Source organism: Colletotrichum siamense, assembly GCF_013390195.1.
Source record: "Colletotrichum siamense strain Cg363 chromosome Unknown KSG_Cg363_contig03, whole genome shotgun sequence".
In the NCBI taxonomy this organism is placed as follows: domain Eukaryota; kingdom Fungi; phylum Ascomycota; class Sordariomycetes; order Glomerellales; family Glomerellaceae; genus Colletotrichum; species Colletotrichum siamense.
This window is the reverse complement of record NW_023501016.1, coordinates 711,442-727,081: the sequence shown is the minus strand read 5'-3', so window position 1 is coordinate 727,081 and position 15,640 is coordinate 711,442. Positions and strand designations below refer to the sequence as shown.

Below are 15,640 nucleotides of genomic sequence, written 5' to 3'. Positions count from 1 at the left end.
TTGATCAAGCTGCACTGCTACCGGTTCACAGTCGCCGACGACCTTTTGAGAGAGGAATCGGATGATCCGAACGCAGTAAATTGTTCGCGAGGAGTTGATGATAGCGATAAGATATCAATTCAGGGCTATCGGACCTATCTAAGAGATTAGGTATGAGTTAGAACTACTATGGACATCCAATCTACATTGGCTTGAATAATATCAGCTGGCTTTGATCGCGAATGTTTCGAATCAGCCCTCGAGTTCACGGAGTGCATCGTTTTGAATTTTCTGCCTAGACCTCGACATTGACCCCGAAATGTCCGTCTTCTCTTTGAACGTCGACAAGACAAACCCCGTCACGGCGGAAGTTCTTGACGATAGCCTCAATGCGCTGGGTGTTACTCTGAAAAATAATGAAAAGGATGAGTACCAAAAGCTGCTTGCGGTATTCCACGAATCCGTTGTCGGAATTATGTCTCTCCCTGGTCAGTTGTGTGTACACCTTTTGTCAAGCTGGACTAATAGTATTTGCAGATTATGTACCACCAGTGAATGAGATTAGATTTCCAAGAGAAGACATTCACTTTCCTGACTCGTCCAACAACCTCCTATCAGCGTGGGCGTGGAAATGTCGAATTGAGGACCAGCAGAAGAAAGGAGGACTTCTTGCTGGAAAGACGATTGCTGTCAAGGACAATATAGCCGTAAAGGGTGTTCCGATGCTTATGGGCACCGACTTCGTGAAAGATTACACTCCTGTGAGACACTGTTCCGTAACCCCTTGAGGGTATCCAGCGACTAACGAATGACATTAGAACACTGACGCGACTATCGTCACGAGGCTTCTCGAAGCCGGAGCCATTATTGCCGGCAAGTCAGTCTGCGAGAACATGTGTCACTCAGCTACAAGCAGCTCATCATCAACCGGCCATGTACACAACCCCTACGCCAAAGGCTACAGCAGTGGAGGAAGCTCGAGCGGCTCTGGAGCTCTGGTAGCCAACGGCGATGTTGACATGGCTCTGGGCGCAGACCAAGGAGGTTCAATTCGTGTGCCTGCCGGCTGGTGTGGTATCTACGGTCTCAAGCCTACCTTTGGCCTTGTCCCTTACACGGCTTGCGGCTCTAACGAGCCGACGAATGATCACGTCGGGCCCATGACGCGAACTCTACTCGACAATGCTTTGATGTTGCAAGCCATCGCCGGAAACGACAACATCGACGACCGGTCTTTTGCAGCACCTTCGCCGGATACAATCCCCAAATATTACGACAATCTGGTTGCGTTGCAAAATCCGGCAGACCTATCCGGTGTTAAAGTCGGTGTTTTGATCGAAGGCATGAACCAACCCTCAGTTGAACCTCGTGTCAAAGCCTGTGTGGAAGCAGCGATCCAAGGACTACGTGACCTGGGCGCAACCGTCGAAGAAGTCTCCGTACCGTTCCATTCTCAAGGCGCAGCAGTGTGGACGGCCATCAGCAAGGCTGGAGGATATCTCGCCAAGCGAAATCTCAACTTCGGCAGAAGAGGCCACGTGATGACAGACCTCACCGAGAAGTTCCAAAATCTTACCCAAGAGCAATGGGAAAACGCCTACGTCTCGTCTAAGAACATATACCTGAACGGGGTTTACGCGCAAAAGGCGTTTCCCGGTCTGTTGGGGAAGGCAACGAACTTGAGCAGGAAGCTCCGAGACGATTATGACGCGGCACTCAAGAAGTATGACGTGCTGGTTGCGCCCAACCTGCCCTACATCGCCAACTCGCATACCCCGTATGATGCATCGCCGCTGGAGAAGATCGGGAAACAAGTAGGGTTGACTGCGAACACTGCTCCGTTTGATCAGTCAGGGCACCCGGTGCTGGCCATGCCTATTGGTATGCTCACGATCGAGGAAGGCCCACTTAAGGGCTCCGGAACTAAGCTGCCAGTGAGCATGCAGGTCATTGGAAAGTGGTGGCATGAAGACGATGTTTATCGGGTTGCATACGCTTGGAGTTTGAAGAATGACTGGAAGACCAGATAACAGACAGCTGGCAACATTGGTCTTTGAATGTTTTCTTCGGACCGGAGGCAACGTGATGTTGGAGCACAATTTAGCAACTAAAAATACACCATACGTCTTCGCGAGCTATGAAGAAATCACTTCACTTTCTTGTTGTGCATCATAATCACCAACGGCACCTTGACCGAAAGACGGCTTCCCTGATGCAGCAGACGTTGTCCTGATCGACACTTTTGATGTTTTGCAGGGATAAGTCAGCCCCTCACATAGCTTTGATTAGCTAGAAATGCTAGCTGCAGACTTACTTGTTGAGGATGCTAGGGATAGCCGAGTCAAGTAGTCTCCTCCGAAGGTCGGGACAAAGCGATCGGACTACAACTATTATGATTAGCAGGGGAGGGACGCGTGAGAAGTAAAGTTCCAGGACAGACCACCGTCTGATTCACAGACATCGTCACACGGCATTCCAGTCTCTCCCTCCGCGTTACGGCATGCGGCGACCGGCAGTAGCGGGTCCGAGGGCGGAGTCTATCTTGTCTCGGTGGCCTCAGTCCCGGCCGACCTCGGGCCCTTCAACTTCGGCTTCTTGCCCGATGCGCCGGCACCGACACGAGAGGGAACCAACACTCCTGGGAACCCCCACGCTCCGCTCCCGGCCCCGGCAAAATTTCCACATTATCCTCGAGACGCAGGCCCAGACCCAAAAAGGTGTTAGATAAGGGAATTGCAGCCTCAGTGGGTCCCCGCGGGCGCCCTTGTCCAATATCGTGCCTGATTTCAACCCGAAGTGGAGGGGGCAGACGCAACAAGTTGCAGATTGTGTGGTTGTTCCCCGCTGCGGAGTCGCTCCGCTTTGAATTCCTAGCCGGACCCGGCCCAATGAAACATTTTTTGCTGGTTTTGAGCTTCCTTAATTCATGGATGATGTCTTTGAAGGCGTCTCGGAGCTGTTGATCCATTGATTGTGATTGACCGACTTCGGAATTGGGTGTCCGAGTGGAGACCGACCGGGTAAGGATTTTTTCTGCGTTTTCTTTCAACTCCCTTTGAACTTTTCGCACAGGCGTATTTAAATGCAAAGCTCGTCCCCTATTTCTGGATTGTTTTGCGCTGGGTTATTGTTGGAATGAGTAGACTGTTTTCTTGGCAAAATCCTGAATTCTCCCTTGTCAGCGATTCTCTTTCATCCTGTCTTTAGTTCAACCCAAGTTGGCAAATACATCGCATTCAGCTCCGTGTTCTCTTTTCTATGTCACAGGAAGCGCTACATCGAACAGGTCTCCAAGATGTCGTCGATAAATACGCTGTCAGAAGTACCCACGCGAGTGGATGAGCTGCCGCCAGACTTGCTCGCGATGAGAACTTCCAACGCCGAGAAGGGCGTGAACATCCTCGCGCAGACTCCCAGCCGGCCCTTCTCCTATCGTGAGGATGAGACGGTTTACGCCAAGTTCACCCCCAAGCGCAAGATCCTGATCACAGCCATTGTGTCCTTTGGTGGTCTAGGGGTCAATCTGGCAGCCCTCCTGGTATTATCGGCCCTGCCTGAGGTGGCAGCGGCTTTCAACACCACGGGAACCATTATCAACTACTCCAACGCGCTATTCCTATTGATCATGGGCATCGGTGTCCTCTTCTGGGGCCCGATTAGTCAGGTGTATGGCAGAAAATGGGTAAGCACAATCATCACTGTACCTCGAACATCATGTACAATAGTAGTCTTCACAATAGGCTTTTTGGCAACTTTTTCTGTTGCGCAATTTCTCCACCGCTCCGTTGAACTAAATGTCTCAGGTTTTTGTCATCTCGACAGTGTTGTTCTGCACATTCTCTCTGGCGACTGCGAAGGCCCCCAACCTCGCAGCTTTCTTTATCTTCCGCTGCATCACCGCGTTCGGGGGCACTTGCTTCCTAGTCGTCGGCTCAAGTTGCTTGAGCGACGTGTATCGACCGACTGAGCGCGGTACAGCTTTGGGCTGGTTCTTGGGTGGCACTCTGATTGGACCTGCCTTTGGTCCCTTCCTCGGAGGCGTCATCGTGACTTACTCTACATGGGAATCGCTTTTCTGGTTCCAAGGTGCTGTGGGAGGAGTAGCAATGATCCTGGCCGTTGCTTTCTTGCCGGAAACAAGTCATGGCAAGTGGTCCGAAGAGCTGGAGGGGCTCACCTTCAAGGAGAAAGTTGGACAGGTCTGGGAATGGACCAACCCGTTCCGCGTCATTTCCCTCTTCCGTCATCCGAGGATTCTTCTTGTGGTAAGTCTTCCAAAACCCCACTGCCATTAAGAGACATCGTAGGTTTTCGCGCCAAAGCTGGACCGCTGCAAGCTGCAAGCCTCAACTCAAAACGCATGACGCGTTTTGATCAACGCGGTAAGACGCATTCTGTTCGTTCACCCCCAGCTAACTACACAACCAGGGCATCGCCGCATCATCGATTCTGTGGAACATGCAAGTTCTCTTGACGCCCGTTCGTTACGTGATCAACCCGCGATTCAACCTAACTTCCCCGCTGCAATCCGGATTCTTCTTCCTGGCTCCGGGAGCGGGATATCTCGCAGGCACCTTCGTCGGCGGCCCCTACGCGGACTACACCGTCAAGAAGTGGATCAAGAAGCGTGGTAGGCGGGTGCCGGAGGACCGACTCCGAAGTGCTTTTGTTGCCATGGGGTTGGTGATTCCAGGAAGTGCGATCATCTACGGATGGGCTATCGATCAACAAAAGGGAGGCATCCCCCTCCCCATTATCTGCATGTTTGTGCAGGGTGTTGCTCAGATGGTCTGCTTTCCTTGCCTAAACAGTTATTGCCTTGATGTCTTCCGAGACCGGGCATCCGAAGTCATGGGTATGTTTTCCAACTCACCGACTTAACTCGTCTTTCTGTATCATGAAGATGGCATTTCTGACGTGAAACCCACAGCGAGCAACTACTTCATTAGGTACCTATTCGCCGCTATTGCGACAGCAGTATGTCTTCCGGGAGTCCAGGGCATTGGTGTCGGTTGGTTTTCGACAGTGAGTGCTCTATTCGTCATGGTGTCCTCTGCTGCTGTGATCTGCATCGTAATATTTGGCTCGAAGACGAAGAAGACGGCGGAAGAAAAAGTTGAGAGCGCTTAAGGACCCGGCCAGGCTGGTTATAGAAGGGTCTCTGGATGTTCTGGTACTTGGGAAAATTGCGTAGCATTTTGTTTAGATATACTTAATAGCCTCCGAATTCATGATCATATATGGTCAATTAGCTTCCTCGAACATTTGACTGCCCTATCTTGGCGCCGTTCAAACATCAGAATCTTCGCATCGAACTCGATCTCTCGTTGGTGGTGGCTTGAACGGTCTTGATCCGTTTGAGAGCGGGATCCAGCGGGATGGCGGAACGGCGGCTTCCTTGCCGCCACGTTGTACCTATGCGTAGCCAACATTTCAACTGCATTTCAACTGCATTTTTACCGATCTCCGCATGATCTGCGAGAAGAATTCTCTCAATCATGTAAACTTGATTGGCTCGGGGATCAGCTCCGAAGACTTGATAACCTAGATCGCTCCATGAACGCCCTAATTATGGGGGAGATTTTACAGCACTAGGCACTATGGAGATGCCCTTGTCAAGCTAAGGGCGCAGGCCGAAGTGGACCATCGGCGCCGAGACCAATGATTTTGCCTTTTCAGGGATGGCATTGACAACAAGGCGCAACAACAAAGGCGAGACCTGCCATGTGCTCGGAAAAAGGGCAGCCAGCAAACGCGCCTTGCCGGATTTTTTAGAGTTAGTGCGACGTGTCTCGCGGTTTCCAGAAACATCGATCGACAAAAGATCCAGTTCTTGCAACGATGAAAGCGGTTACGCGATGCTCAAAATCTGTACAAAAGGCCCAGCTGCTCGGGTCTTCGATTTGTAGGAAAGTTAATCCGGGCTATCCGTACAGGTCACTCTTTGTGTTTCATCATCATCCCTTCACCGTCGCTCGGGATCGTCAAGTCAGCCGCCTCCTCAAGCGCCCGATCTCGTTCTCGTCGGCCACTCCCGCAGCCATGGCGAAGTCAGTAGAGATCCGATCGGACGGTCGTCCTAACATCGACATCCGGCCAGCCACACTCGACGATGCCAAGACAATCGCGGAGCTGGGTGCGCATGTCTTCTCCGTCACCTTTGGCCACTCAGTAGAGCCGCACGAGCTGCAAGCGTTTCTGGACGAGTCATACAGCATTGAAGCAGTCACAAAGGACTTGAAAGATACCAACAAAGACACCATTCTCGCAACGGACGCTGCCGGCGACATCTTGGGCTTCGCCATGTTGACCCGCGGCTCGACGGAGCCATGTGTCGCGGACCTCGAGGGCATTGTCGAGCTGCAGCGGATCTACTTGTACCCCAAGGCCCACGGTACTGGCACCGGCAAGGCACTTGCAGACAAGTTAGAAGACATGGCTAGGAAGCAGGGCTTCAAGAACATCTGGCTTGGCGTGTGGGAAGAGAACTACCGAGCAAGGAAGGCGTATGAAAAATGGGGATACAAGGCTGTCGGCACTCACGACTTTGTTGTCGGCTCTGTGGTTCAGACGGATGATATCCTGGTAAAGGAACTATAGATATGGTGATTACAAAAGGGTCAGGGTTGGGTTTACGGAGTTTTGCTCTTCTTGGGCGTCCAAGAGATAGATTCACAACGATAGACGCAGAACAGGTGCGCTAAAGAGGGTAGTAGAAAGAGGAAATAGAGTAGACATGCTACGAACTAGACGTGCATCAACAGTGATTGTGCACACATGAAAAAACGAAAATTGGATCATTTCGAACACCCGATCCTATTTTAAGACGGTTTCACAGCTTCACGTGGCATTTCGCAGTATCACCGATTCTTGTTCATCTAATCCACCTAAGCATTGTCTTGTATGTTCGACAGCTTCACTACAAACCAAGACTCATGAAGGACTAGTTGCAGAGTATGACATAATGTTGTACATCATTCTTGATTCAAAAACAGCCTAAGTCGCTCTCACAAAATTGCATGTGATGCTGCTCGAGTTAGCAAATAAAAGCAGGGTCTTCTTAGGAAGCATACATTGGGCCATAGTACCTGTTTCGACGGATAACAACATGTTCAACGTGACACGCCTTGTGTTTATATTGGATTAAACTTCTAGGTTGCGAGGGAAGGTTACCAACAGCATTTGGATGATCACCTGAGCAGTCACTCTACATCTAGTAGTTACACGCACCATATTTCCCAATTCGACGGTTGCGGTAATGTTTTACGGTCCTGTTTCCACCCTTGATTAACTCTTGGCCATTGACCAAGGTCCCTGCGCCCTACACCTCACAAAGCCACGCCCTGCACATGACAGCTGTGGATAACATCAGTGCAATAGTGTAGTGATTACTGATCATCTCTACCATACCCAGCATTGACACGGGATATTCTTCATCAAATAAAGGCGGACCGATGCCCAGTTTTGAGCTGCAAATACAATTAGAAGTCTTAGTTGTTATTGCAGTTACCACAAAGAACAATTTCATCAGCACAATTTCAATATGGACGAGGTTACGCGAGAAGTTCGATACCGTATTTTCGAGTATTATCTCGCGAACTGCCGTCCGCCAACGACGCAAGATATTGCCCAATCAATCGGCATCAGCGAGGAACAAGTGCGCGTTTCATTTCAACAGCTTGATGCCGCCCACCATGTAGTTTTGCATAAGCATGGAGTTCATACCCCGACACCAATTTGCATGGCACATCCATTCTCTCACCTGTAAAGTGTCCAAAACGACGTTCAAACGAATGCTGCTGACAGTATTGTGAATAGTCCCACGCCCTGTGTTGTGGTAAGTTGTCTTTTCACATTAACGTCGAATCGCTTTTGATCGCAAGATTAGGCTCAAGATGCCCGGTCTTGGTGGACGAACTGCGCCTGGTGCGGCTTCGGCTTGGCTGCGATGCTGCTGGGTCCTCATGGCTCCTCCTCATCCCCCGTCAGCTTGTCCGCCAAATCCGGCACAATCGATGGGGAGATGAACTTCATAGTCACAAATGATGGCATTAAACTTCATGGAAACGAAGTGGATACCGAAAAATGCGTGGTTCACTTCTCCGCACCTCTCAAGACGTGGTGGACCGACGTGAGGTTCGCTTGTGGCACGATTCACGTTTTCGGCAGCCAGACACACGCGGCGGAGTGGGTGAGTACAACGAAGGCCTTTAATGAAATTAGAAGTTTCACTAATCTATCTCAAGTGCGAACGATACGGATTCAGATATGGAGAGGTGATGAACTTGGATACGATGTGGAAGCTTTCAAAGGTACGATTGAACCTAACCATTATGTACTACCAACTTATTTCTTCGGTGACTTACAGATCTCTAGGCTTGGTATGAGAACAAAGCATCGCATGATTACGACAGACTGGATGCTCAAGAGGTTACTGATCTCTTCCGAGAATTGGGGTTGGTATCCGAATTTTGGTCTCGATAAAATCGCGGGCGCTGCGCCTCACATTGAACAAAGGCCTTCCAAGGCCGGACCTAGAAAGCGGAGGGTTCGTGAAAGCGGAATGAAAGATTACTTCATAGCTTGTGGTATTCGTTGACTTGCATGTTGGTCGGTCATGTTGGCTTCCTCCTGTTGCTGGCGGTCCGGCCCAACCAACACGAGGCGGAGTCGTTGCTCCTTACGCGCCAAACGTTCGCCCTCAGCCCCCGACCATTATGCGACCGGCCCGCAAGTCTCCAACAGCTGTCGTATTTTTGGTGCAATCATGTTGAAATGGATGGATCGCAGCGTCTGCAGCCTAAGCTCATTCGATGATCCCCTGCAGTGATAATGCAACCCCGCAGCACCTGTTTGAGCCATGGGCTTGGGCTCCTAGGCAGACAGCCAGGCATACTACACGCTCATATACCAGGCACCGTTATCCATCGTCTTTTGAAAGCTTTCATGCGAATTCTGGTCACGGTCATTTTCAGTCCCAGTGTCCGCAGCTTTCTGGGCTGTTGAAAATCAAAATGGCAGCTATCCTTGATGTCGCGAACCTGGAGGAAAGATGGACGATTTGTAAAGTCGAGGACGACCGGAAATCCGCCTTGATCGTCGTGAGTCTAAATAACTCGATGCAATCATTTGAGTGGGTGCTGATTTAATTGGCGCAGGACTTGTTCAATCACGTTGAGATGCTCACTCGCAAGCTCGCTGAAGCTGAGCAGAGCCTGGAAGAGAAGAACATTTACATCAAGTCTGTGAAACAGAGTGGTGCTGAAATGAAGCTGCAGATTAATCAGCTTGAGTCTGAGAAGGTATGCTATGGCTTTCGTCGCCGGTTTGAATTACACAATTGACGATGCTAGGATAAATACTCCTTTTCTTCTGTGGTCATCGACGGCGATTGTATGCCGGTAAGTGCTTTACCTTCACATCATCTTTTTACCCCATAGTTAAGCTGAACAATTTTAGTTCACCGATCAACTCGTTACTCAGGGCTTTGAGGGTGGCAAGAAAGCAGCAGGAATGCTGCGTCAAACTATCTTGGAACAGTTGCCTGAGTTGGACCCTGACATGCCACACCATTCTCAAGTGATGATACGAGTATACGCCAACCTCAAGGGTCTTGCCAAAGTTTACCATGATACCCAGATTTTGAAAAATATGGAAACCCTGAACGAATTTGTGAGGGGCTTCAATAGGGGATCATATCTCTGTGATTTTGTTGATGCTGGTAACGGCAAAGAATGCGCGGATGAGAAGGTTAAAGGTACCTCAAGAGCAGCCCCAAAAAGCCGCATGATGTAACGCGCTGACATCTTTAGAAAACTTTGAGCTTGGTCTCAACGACGTTCATTGTCGCCGAGTCTTGTTAGGCGGATCGGGCGACAATGGGTACGCTCGTTTACTTGAGCGACATCTTGCCGACAGCCCGAAGCGAAGCAAAATCCTACTGATAGAGGGACCCCCGTTCGAGAGGGAGCTGGCAGATCTTCGGGGCAGCGTCCAAGTCCTGTCCCTTTCCAGCGTATTCAGGGCGCAGAAGCTCCCAAGCGTTAAACGACGGGTATCGTCTCAACTCACCCCTCCGACGACACCGTCCACGGGCTATGCAGCCGCTGCTTCGAAAGCTTCCGCTCCATCGACCTCGGCAACCACTCGGATTGACTCGTCGTCCACGACGACTCCAGCACAAACGATGAGTGTGGTGCTTCGCAACAAGGCGGGCGAGCGTGTTGACTCTCCCCTGAGTTGTATGCCGCAGGACGTGATTTCGATGAAAAATCGGAAAATGTGCAACAATTTCCATCTTCTTGGGGATTGCCACTTCTTGAGAAACTTCGGGTCGTGTCAGCACAAGCATGGCCCAAAGTTAGATGGTAAAGATCTTCAGGCTCTTCGTGCAGTGGCTCGCCATTCTCCCTGTCTGGCCGGCTTGGATTGCGACGATCCAAGTTGTATTCACGGCCACCGATGTCCGCGAAGTAGCTGTAGTGTGTCTGGGTGCAAATTTCCGTCGAAGATGCACAACACTGACACAGTTGTTGTTCATCGTGTGGTTTGAGAAATCCTGGAAATCAGTTGGGCAGTTGCTTCGTTTTGTTTGGCATCTTCATTTATTTCTAGAGCTTGTTTCCAATTGGGACATTTTGTCTCCAATGCATATCGTATTCTCCCCCCACTTGGATGCCTAAAGCTCGAACCCGTGCCAACTGAAAGAAGAAGGTGTCGATGATAACATGTGCTACACCTTACTCGCTTCGGCCGAACCATGTACAACTGGTGCTGCGCCGTCGAGATCAACAGGGGTTCGGACCCTCCCGTGCGCCATTTCAGGCCAAGCGTCCAATCACTGAGGGGTTCCATGTCTGATCTGGTGATGGTGCAGAATGATTCATACCGGACCCAGTCATCTTCGGTGCGATCTCCTGGATCTCGCCGGGGCATCCCCGCTACCATGACCTGTCTGTGCGAGATGAAGCTTTTTAAAAGATGCACCATGCTCTGTTTCACCTGCGATCTCAGTGGTTATTCAGAGGACAGTTGAATCCATAGCGAGCCAATATGACGACCCGAGATTCGCAAAGTGCAGCTGGGCGTTGTCGGCTTCAAGCAACTCGCAGGATATTTCCCAAGACGCCTGCGCCGGAACCCACCGTATCGAAGCTTTCAATCATCGACGCGACAGTCGCACGATTCACGCCTACCGCTGCGATATGGCTTTACGATAAGAATGATATTGTGGAATTGCCATACCCGAGCCTATTCGAAATACTTGGATCAGCCCTCAGCGAAACTCTGGACGATTTCCCTCATTTTGCAGGGCAAATCCAATGGGCGACCCAGGACATGGTGAAGAACGATGCAGTTCAGCGTCATCTTGGCCGTCCAGTCGTATCTCATGGATCTCCAGAAGACCCTGGGGTTGAGCTCATAGTTGCAGAGTACGATACCAACTTGGAACAAGTCGTTCCGAGCAGAAACGAAAGAGAAACGAGTCTGAAAGAGTGGAACGCGAGCGACTTTCAGCAAAGCGACTTCTTGCCGAACACCAAAATTGCGCTATCATCCCTCAATGCGATCGAAGGATTGCCCAGCATGGCTATTCAGCTCACCGCATTCAGATGCGGAGGCAGAGGGATCAGCGCAATGATTGCACACCCACTCGCAGATGCCGCTTGCCTAATGACCTTCATGAACTCCTGGGCTGTGCGATCAAGGGCTTTGCTGCATCCGAAGTCTATATCCGGGAGCTCAAAAATTGTCAAGCCAGTTTTTGAACCTTCTCTGCTTGATCAAGTTGCACAACTAAGCCATGGAGGAGCACCCGAAAATGCCAAGATCCAAAAGGCTCGATCACTACCAATGCACCGGTTCGACTGGTGGGCGGAAGATGCACCCAGTTTCCCTTCTGGTACGAAGCCTGCTACTCAGGCTACAATGCCATCTGCTGAAGAGATGGGAAACACGCAACTCAGCTCGTCGTCCTTTCCGCCATGGCCAACATGGGACATGGCTGCGCCAGTTGATCACTACCAGATCCGTTTCTCGTCCAGCGAGCTAGCGAGGATGAAAGAAGCTGCGCAAGCAAGTCTTCCTGCCGATATGACGCCTTGTTGCATATCTCGACTTGATGCTGCATTGGCACATGTGTGGACTCTCATCAACCGTGCAAGAAATCTCCAGCATACACAGAGCAACGTTTATCTCGACATCACCCTGGGACTTCGCCCAAGAGTGAGCCCGCCCTTACCCGAGACTTTTGTCGGGTCTCCTCTCCTTCTCGGATATGTCGAGAAGACTGGAGTTGAGGCGTCTACAACGGAATTGGGGCTTGTCGCGGCTGCGATTAGAGGAATGATGGACATGTTCACCCCAGATGCGGTCGCAGCTTATATCCATGATGCCGCTCATGAAGTTAGTCCACAAAGACTGTGGCAAGCCTTCTTGGGCAAACACCATACGCTTGTTACGTCTTGGGTGAGGACACAAGCCTATGAGCTTGACTTCTTTGGAACACAGCAGGTGGCCAGGTATGTCCAGGGAGTCATGCCCAAGATCGATGGTCTTGTCCAAGTCATGGATGTTGCGGATACTGGTGACTTCGATGTCAGCATATGCATTCAACGGGAGGCCATGGAACGGCTCCTGAGTGATCCTCTACTACGGAAGTATGAGTCTTAGAAGTCGCGATGATTTTTGCGAAGTCTTAGGCACAACTAGAGCCAACTTAACGGACAATTCAGTTCTTAGATTAAGACTTACACTTCATATAGAATCATTATTTGGAAATTTCATGAAGTCGCATTCCTTCGGCCTTGCCATTATCGTCTGCTCAAGTAGATACAAGAAGTTCAAATATGTACACGTAGACCTTGACCGTCATTCTCCGAGTCGTTAAGGTCCAGTCTTGGCAATAGTGATTACGATGATAATTATGGTTCCTTCACTTCTGATTTGCCTCAGTCATCCACTGGCCGATTTGCGCTTAGGCGTAGACGTAGCAAAGTGGCGATCCGCCAATCGTGTTCATCAGCTCGCTGATCGTGCGGTTCTCTGCCAAGACTCCAAGGTAGAGAACATCTTCCACGGTAGTGTTCCGACTCGCAGGCCTGTTGTTGATCGTAATCGTGCCGGCAACCTCAAAAGCGTTCCACAGGTGCAGAGCTTGCCACAGCCAGTACACGCGGTCGACCATCGCATGGTGAAGGAAGAACGAAGGGTCAACGGGTGACGAGTACAGATCGCTCGCCTCGCCATTGACGGAAAAGTGGCCTGCGGCGTGCATGCCGAGAAAGCCGTCTGCAAACCTTCCCTGGAGTTCGTTTTGGAAAAGCTCGATGTTGCGGGAAGCAGCTCCGATAGTGATGTTGGCCATGTTCTCGTTCGTCATCCAGTTCGTCATGGTATAAGAGCTGAGGTCACGCTTGAGGCATCGAGGGTTGTGGCCGAGTCTGCCTGCGGGACTGGCCTCCATGCCATCCATACCAGGGTTCACAGGTCCAAGGTTGACTGTCATGCTGTGCAGATATTAGCTTGTCTCCATTACGCGATTGGAGTAGAGAGATACTTACTTGACGAAGGGACCACTCTCTACGCAGCCACCGCCCTTACCGGAAGGCAACCAGATGGCGCCGGCGCCGCTGAGACTGCCATTATGCTGCACGAAGGCACCGTCGCCACTGAGACTCGTGTCGCTACCATCGAAGATTGGAGACTTGGTCAAATCATCTTGGTACTTGAGCCAGTTCCAGTACTATTCTTGTTGATTAGAAGGGTTCAGGCTTGAACGAGAGAAATCGAAGATGTCCAATCTTCGAGATAGTCCACTTACAGGTTGGGAGCCCTGATAGCCACACTCGTTTCTCAGAGCCTCCTCATAAGCCCATGTGAAATACCGATGCCACGTCAAGAAGTTTCCCTACATCGTGGTGTTAGACTCGGTCGCATCGAAGGACGAATTTCTTGCTTACGGTGCCATGGATGGTGGTAGTCTGGTTAATATGCACAGCAACGAAGTCATCATAACGGTTCCGGGCGCCCGGGGCAAACTCCGGGTCTGACTTCGAGGGCGACGTCAACATGCACTGGACAGCACTGATGTATGCTTTCTTCTCCTTGTCAGAGAATGCCTCCCTGCACGCGCATATTAGCAATCGAGGACCTACGCGCGATCTGCACGAAACGGTGTGGGTAGTACGAACCAATCCCGGCGATAGCGCGCGTTGAAAATGTTGCAGCTGCTGCGCTTGTTCATCATTCCCGGGTTGGCAGCCTTAAGGGCGTCCATCGCCCGGATCTGCAGGTCAGACAGCACATCGCGCGTCTCAATGGGAGAAGCAAGAGCCGGTGCGCTCAGCAGCCCAACGGCCGCAGCCACGATGTTGATGGAACGCATTGCTTGACGGTATTCGTGTTTTGGGAAGACGAACGGAGTGCAGGGTGGCCGCGTGCGAACAGGACAAGGGAATCAGGAAGAAGGAGGAGATGTGGTCCTGTGTTACGTACGGCAAAGACAACTGATTCTCTGCAAAGACGAACACGCGCAGAAAATTGCGTGGGAAGTGGGAGCGGGATTGACGGTCCGGAACTTGTGTTCAGAGATCAAGACGAAGGCGTTCCGCCATGCAGTCACAGAACCTCGCTAGCTATATAGACGGATGCCTGTCAGACGTTGAGAATAGATTAAAATCCGTTGGCTAGCGCCTCCGGCCTTTCGCTGCAGGGCTCCGGATCCGCGCCGCGGACGTCCTAGCCGCACTGGGCGGCATGGCATGTCTGGAAGGCTGCCACCCCTGGCGCGGGATGCCGCTGTTGGGGGGCGAAAAATTGATGTGAGGGTTGTCAATCGAACGGTTTTATGCGGCGGACAATGGAAGAAAATTCGATAGCCCAGATCCTGATCCGGGGCCCACGGAGCCGGGATGCTGGATGTAACCCTCTTCGGTCAAGATGGGTGGATGAGATGCAGGGGAGATGGGGAGATGCGTCTCCGCCGTTGCCACAGGCCGAGGCGAATCATCAGAACGGTATTTGCCATCGGCAAGAACGGCGAGTCGAAAACGACAGTAACACTCGGCTTCCGGCTCAGCTCTGAGATACGGTCATATACGTTCTGCTATCGACCATTTTGCGGTCTATGGGACCTCCCGCAACGCACCGACTCGCGTGCCCCATGAGCTTAACTCAAACACTCAAACTCAAAAGCAACAAAGGTGTTCATCCCATGATCCCAACCTTGACTTCAGTCGCGACATTTGAGACAGTGTCCAACTCATCGGCCACGGCCCGTCTCCACCAAGTCAGCACTCAACTTCGGGGATAATCAACCGTAGCAACCGATCCAGGACAGATCATTTTCTGGTCTGTTGTGACTTCCAACCCGTCCCGCTAGCCAGGTCTTGGCATGCATCCCATAGCATCCGAGAGGCAGGCAATCCACTTCTCGTTGCACATTGCTTCCGATAGGCCACTACGCCTGTTGGTCTTCGAGAGACGGGCGATTCCGTCGCGATTGTTGCTTTTTATCGTAGGACCGCCGTGGTCTTTAGCGGAGAAATTCTGCTGAAGAGCCCTCCTACACCCACGCAAGTCCACATTTTTAATTAAGTGCCAAGGGCATTGGTCCGAAGTTGCCTGATGTGCAGTCCTGAAATGGCACACGAAGGATCGA

The 15,640-nt window shown here is 51.2% G+C and overlaps 6 protein-coding genes across 6 annotated transcripts; 5 read left to right on the top strand and 1 right to left on the bottom strand.

The window, feature by feature from the left end:
- Positions 1-298: 298 nt before the first annotated feature.
- On the top strand, positions 299-2,009 carry AMID-0 (Amidase; the record flags this gene model as incomplete). Its single annotated transcript, XM_036636029.1, has 3 exons — positions 299-467; positions 517-740; positions 798-2,009. The coding sequence occupies 3 exons, from the start codon at positions 299-301 to the stop codon at positions 2,007-2,009; spliced, it is 1,605 nt and encodes a 534-aa protein (XP_036497918.1).
- A 1,265-nt stretch (positions 2,010-3,274) lies between these two features.
- DTR1-1 (Dityrosine transporter 1) lies at positions 3,275-5,109 on the top strand (the record flags this gene model as incomplete). The annotated part of the gene is made up of 4 exons (XM_036636028.1): positions 3,275-3,661; positions 3,783-4,244; positions 4,408-4,834; positions 4,910-5,109. 4 exons carry the CDS (start codon positions 3,275-3,277, stop codon positions 5,107-5,109), a joined length of 1,476 nt encoding a protein of 491 aa, XP_036497121.1.
- A 912-nt stretch (positions 5,110-6,021) lies between these two features.
- Positions 6,022-6,579, top strand: CGCS363_v004178 (putative N-acetyltransferase; the record flags this gene model as incomplete). Its single annotated transcript, XM_036636027.1, has 1 exon — positions 6,022-6,579. The coding sequence occupies one exon, from the start codon at positions 6,022-6,024 to the stop codon at positions 6,577-6,579; it is 558 nt and encodes a 185-aa protein (XP_036497120.1).
- A 1,348-nt stretch (positions 6,580-7,927) lies between these two features.
- On the top strand, positions 7,928-8,463 carry CGCS363_v004177 (uncharacterized protein; the record flags this gene model as incomplete). Its single annotated transcript, XM_036636026.1, has 3 exons — positions 7,928-8,170; positions 8,226-8,291; positions 8,356-8,463. The coding sequence occupies 3 exons, from the start codon at positions 7,928-7,930 to the stop codon at positions 8,461-8,463; spliced, it is 417 nt and encodes a 138-aa protein (XP_036497113.1).
- Positions 8,464-11,316: 2,853 nt separating this feature from the next.
- Positions 11,317-12,651, top strand: CGCS363_v004176 (Acyltransferase; the record flags this gene model as incomplete). Its single annotated transcript, XM_036636025.1, has 1 exon — positions 11,317-12,651. One exon carries the CDS (start codon positions 11,317-11,319, stop codon positions 12,649-12,651), a length of 1,335 nt encoding a protein of 444 aa, XP_036497112.1.
- A 304-nt stretch (positions 12,652-12,955) lies between these two features.
- On the bottom strand, positions 12,956-14,365 carry orsC-5 (Tyrosinase-like protein orsC; the record flags this gene model as incomplete). The annotated part of the gene is made up of 5 exons (XM_036636024.1): positions 12,956-13,487; positions 13,542-13,723; positions 13,802-13,888; positions 13,941-14,103; positions 14,172-14,365. 5 exons carry the CDS (start codon positions 14,363-14,365, stop codon positions 12,956-12,958), a joined length of 1,158 nt encoding a protein of 385 aa, XP_036497115.1.
- Positions 14,366-15,640: the final 1,275 nt, after the last annotated feature.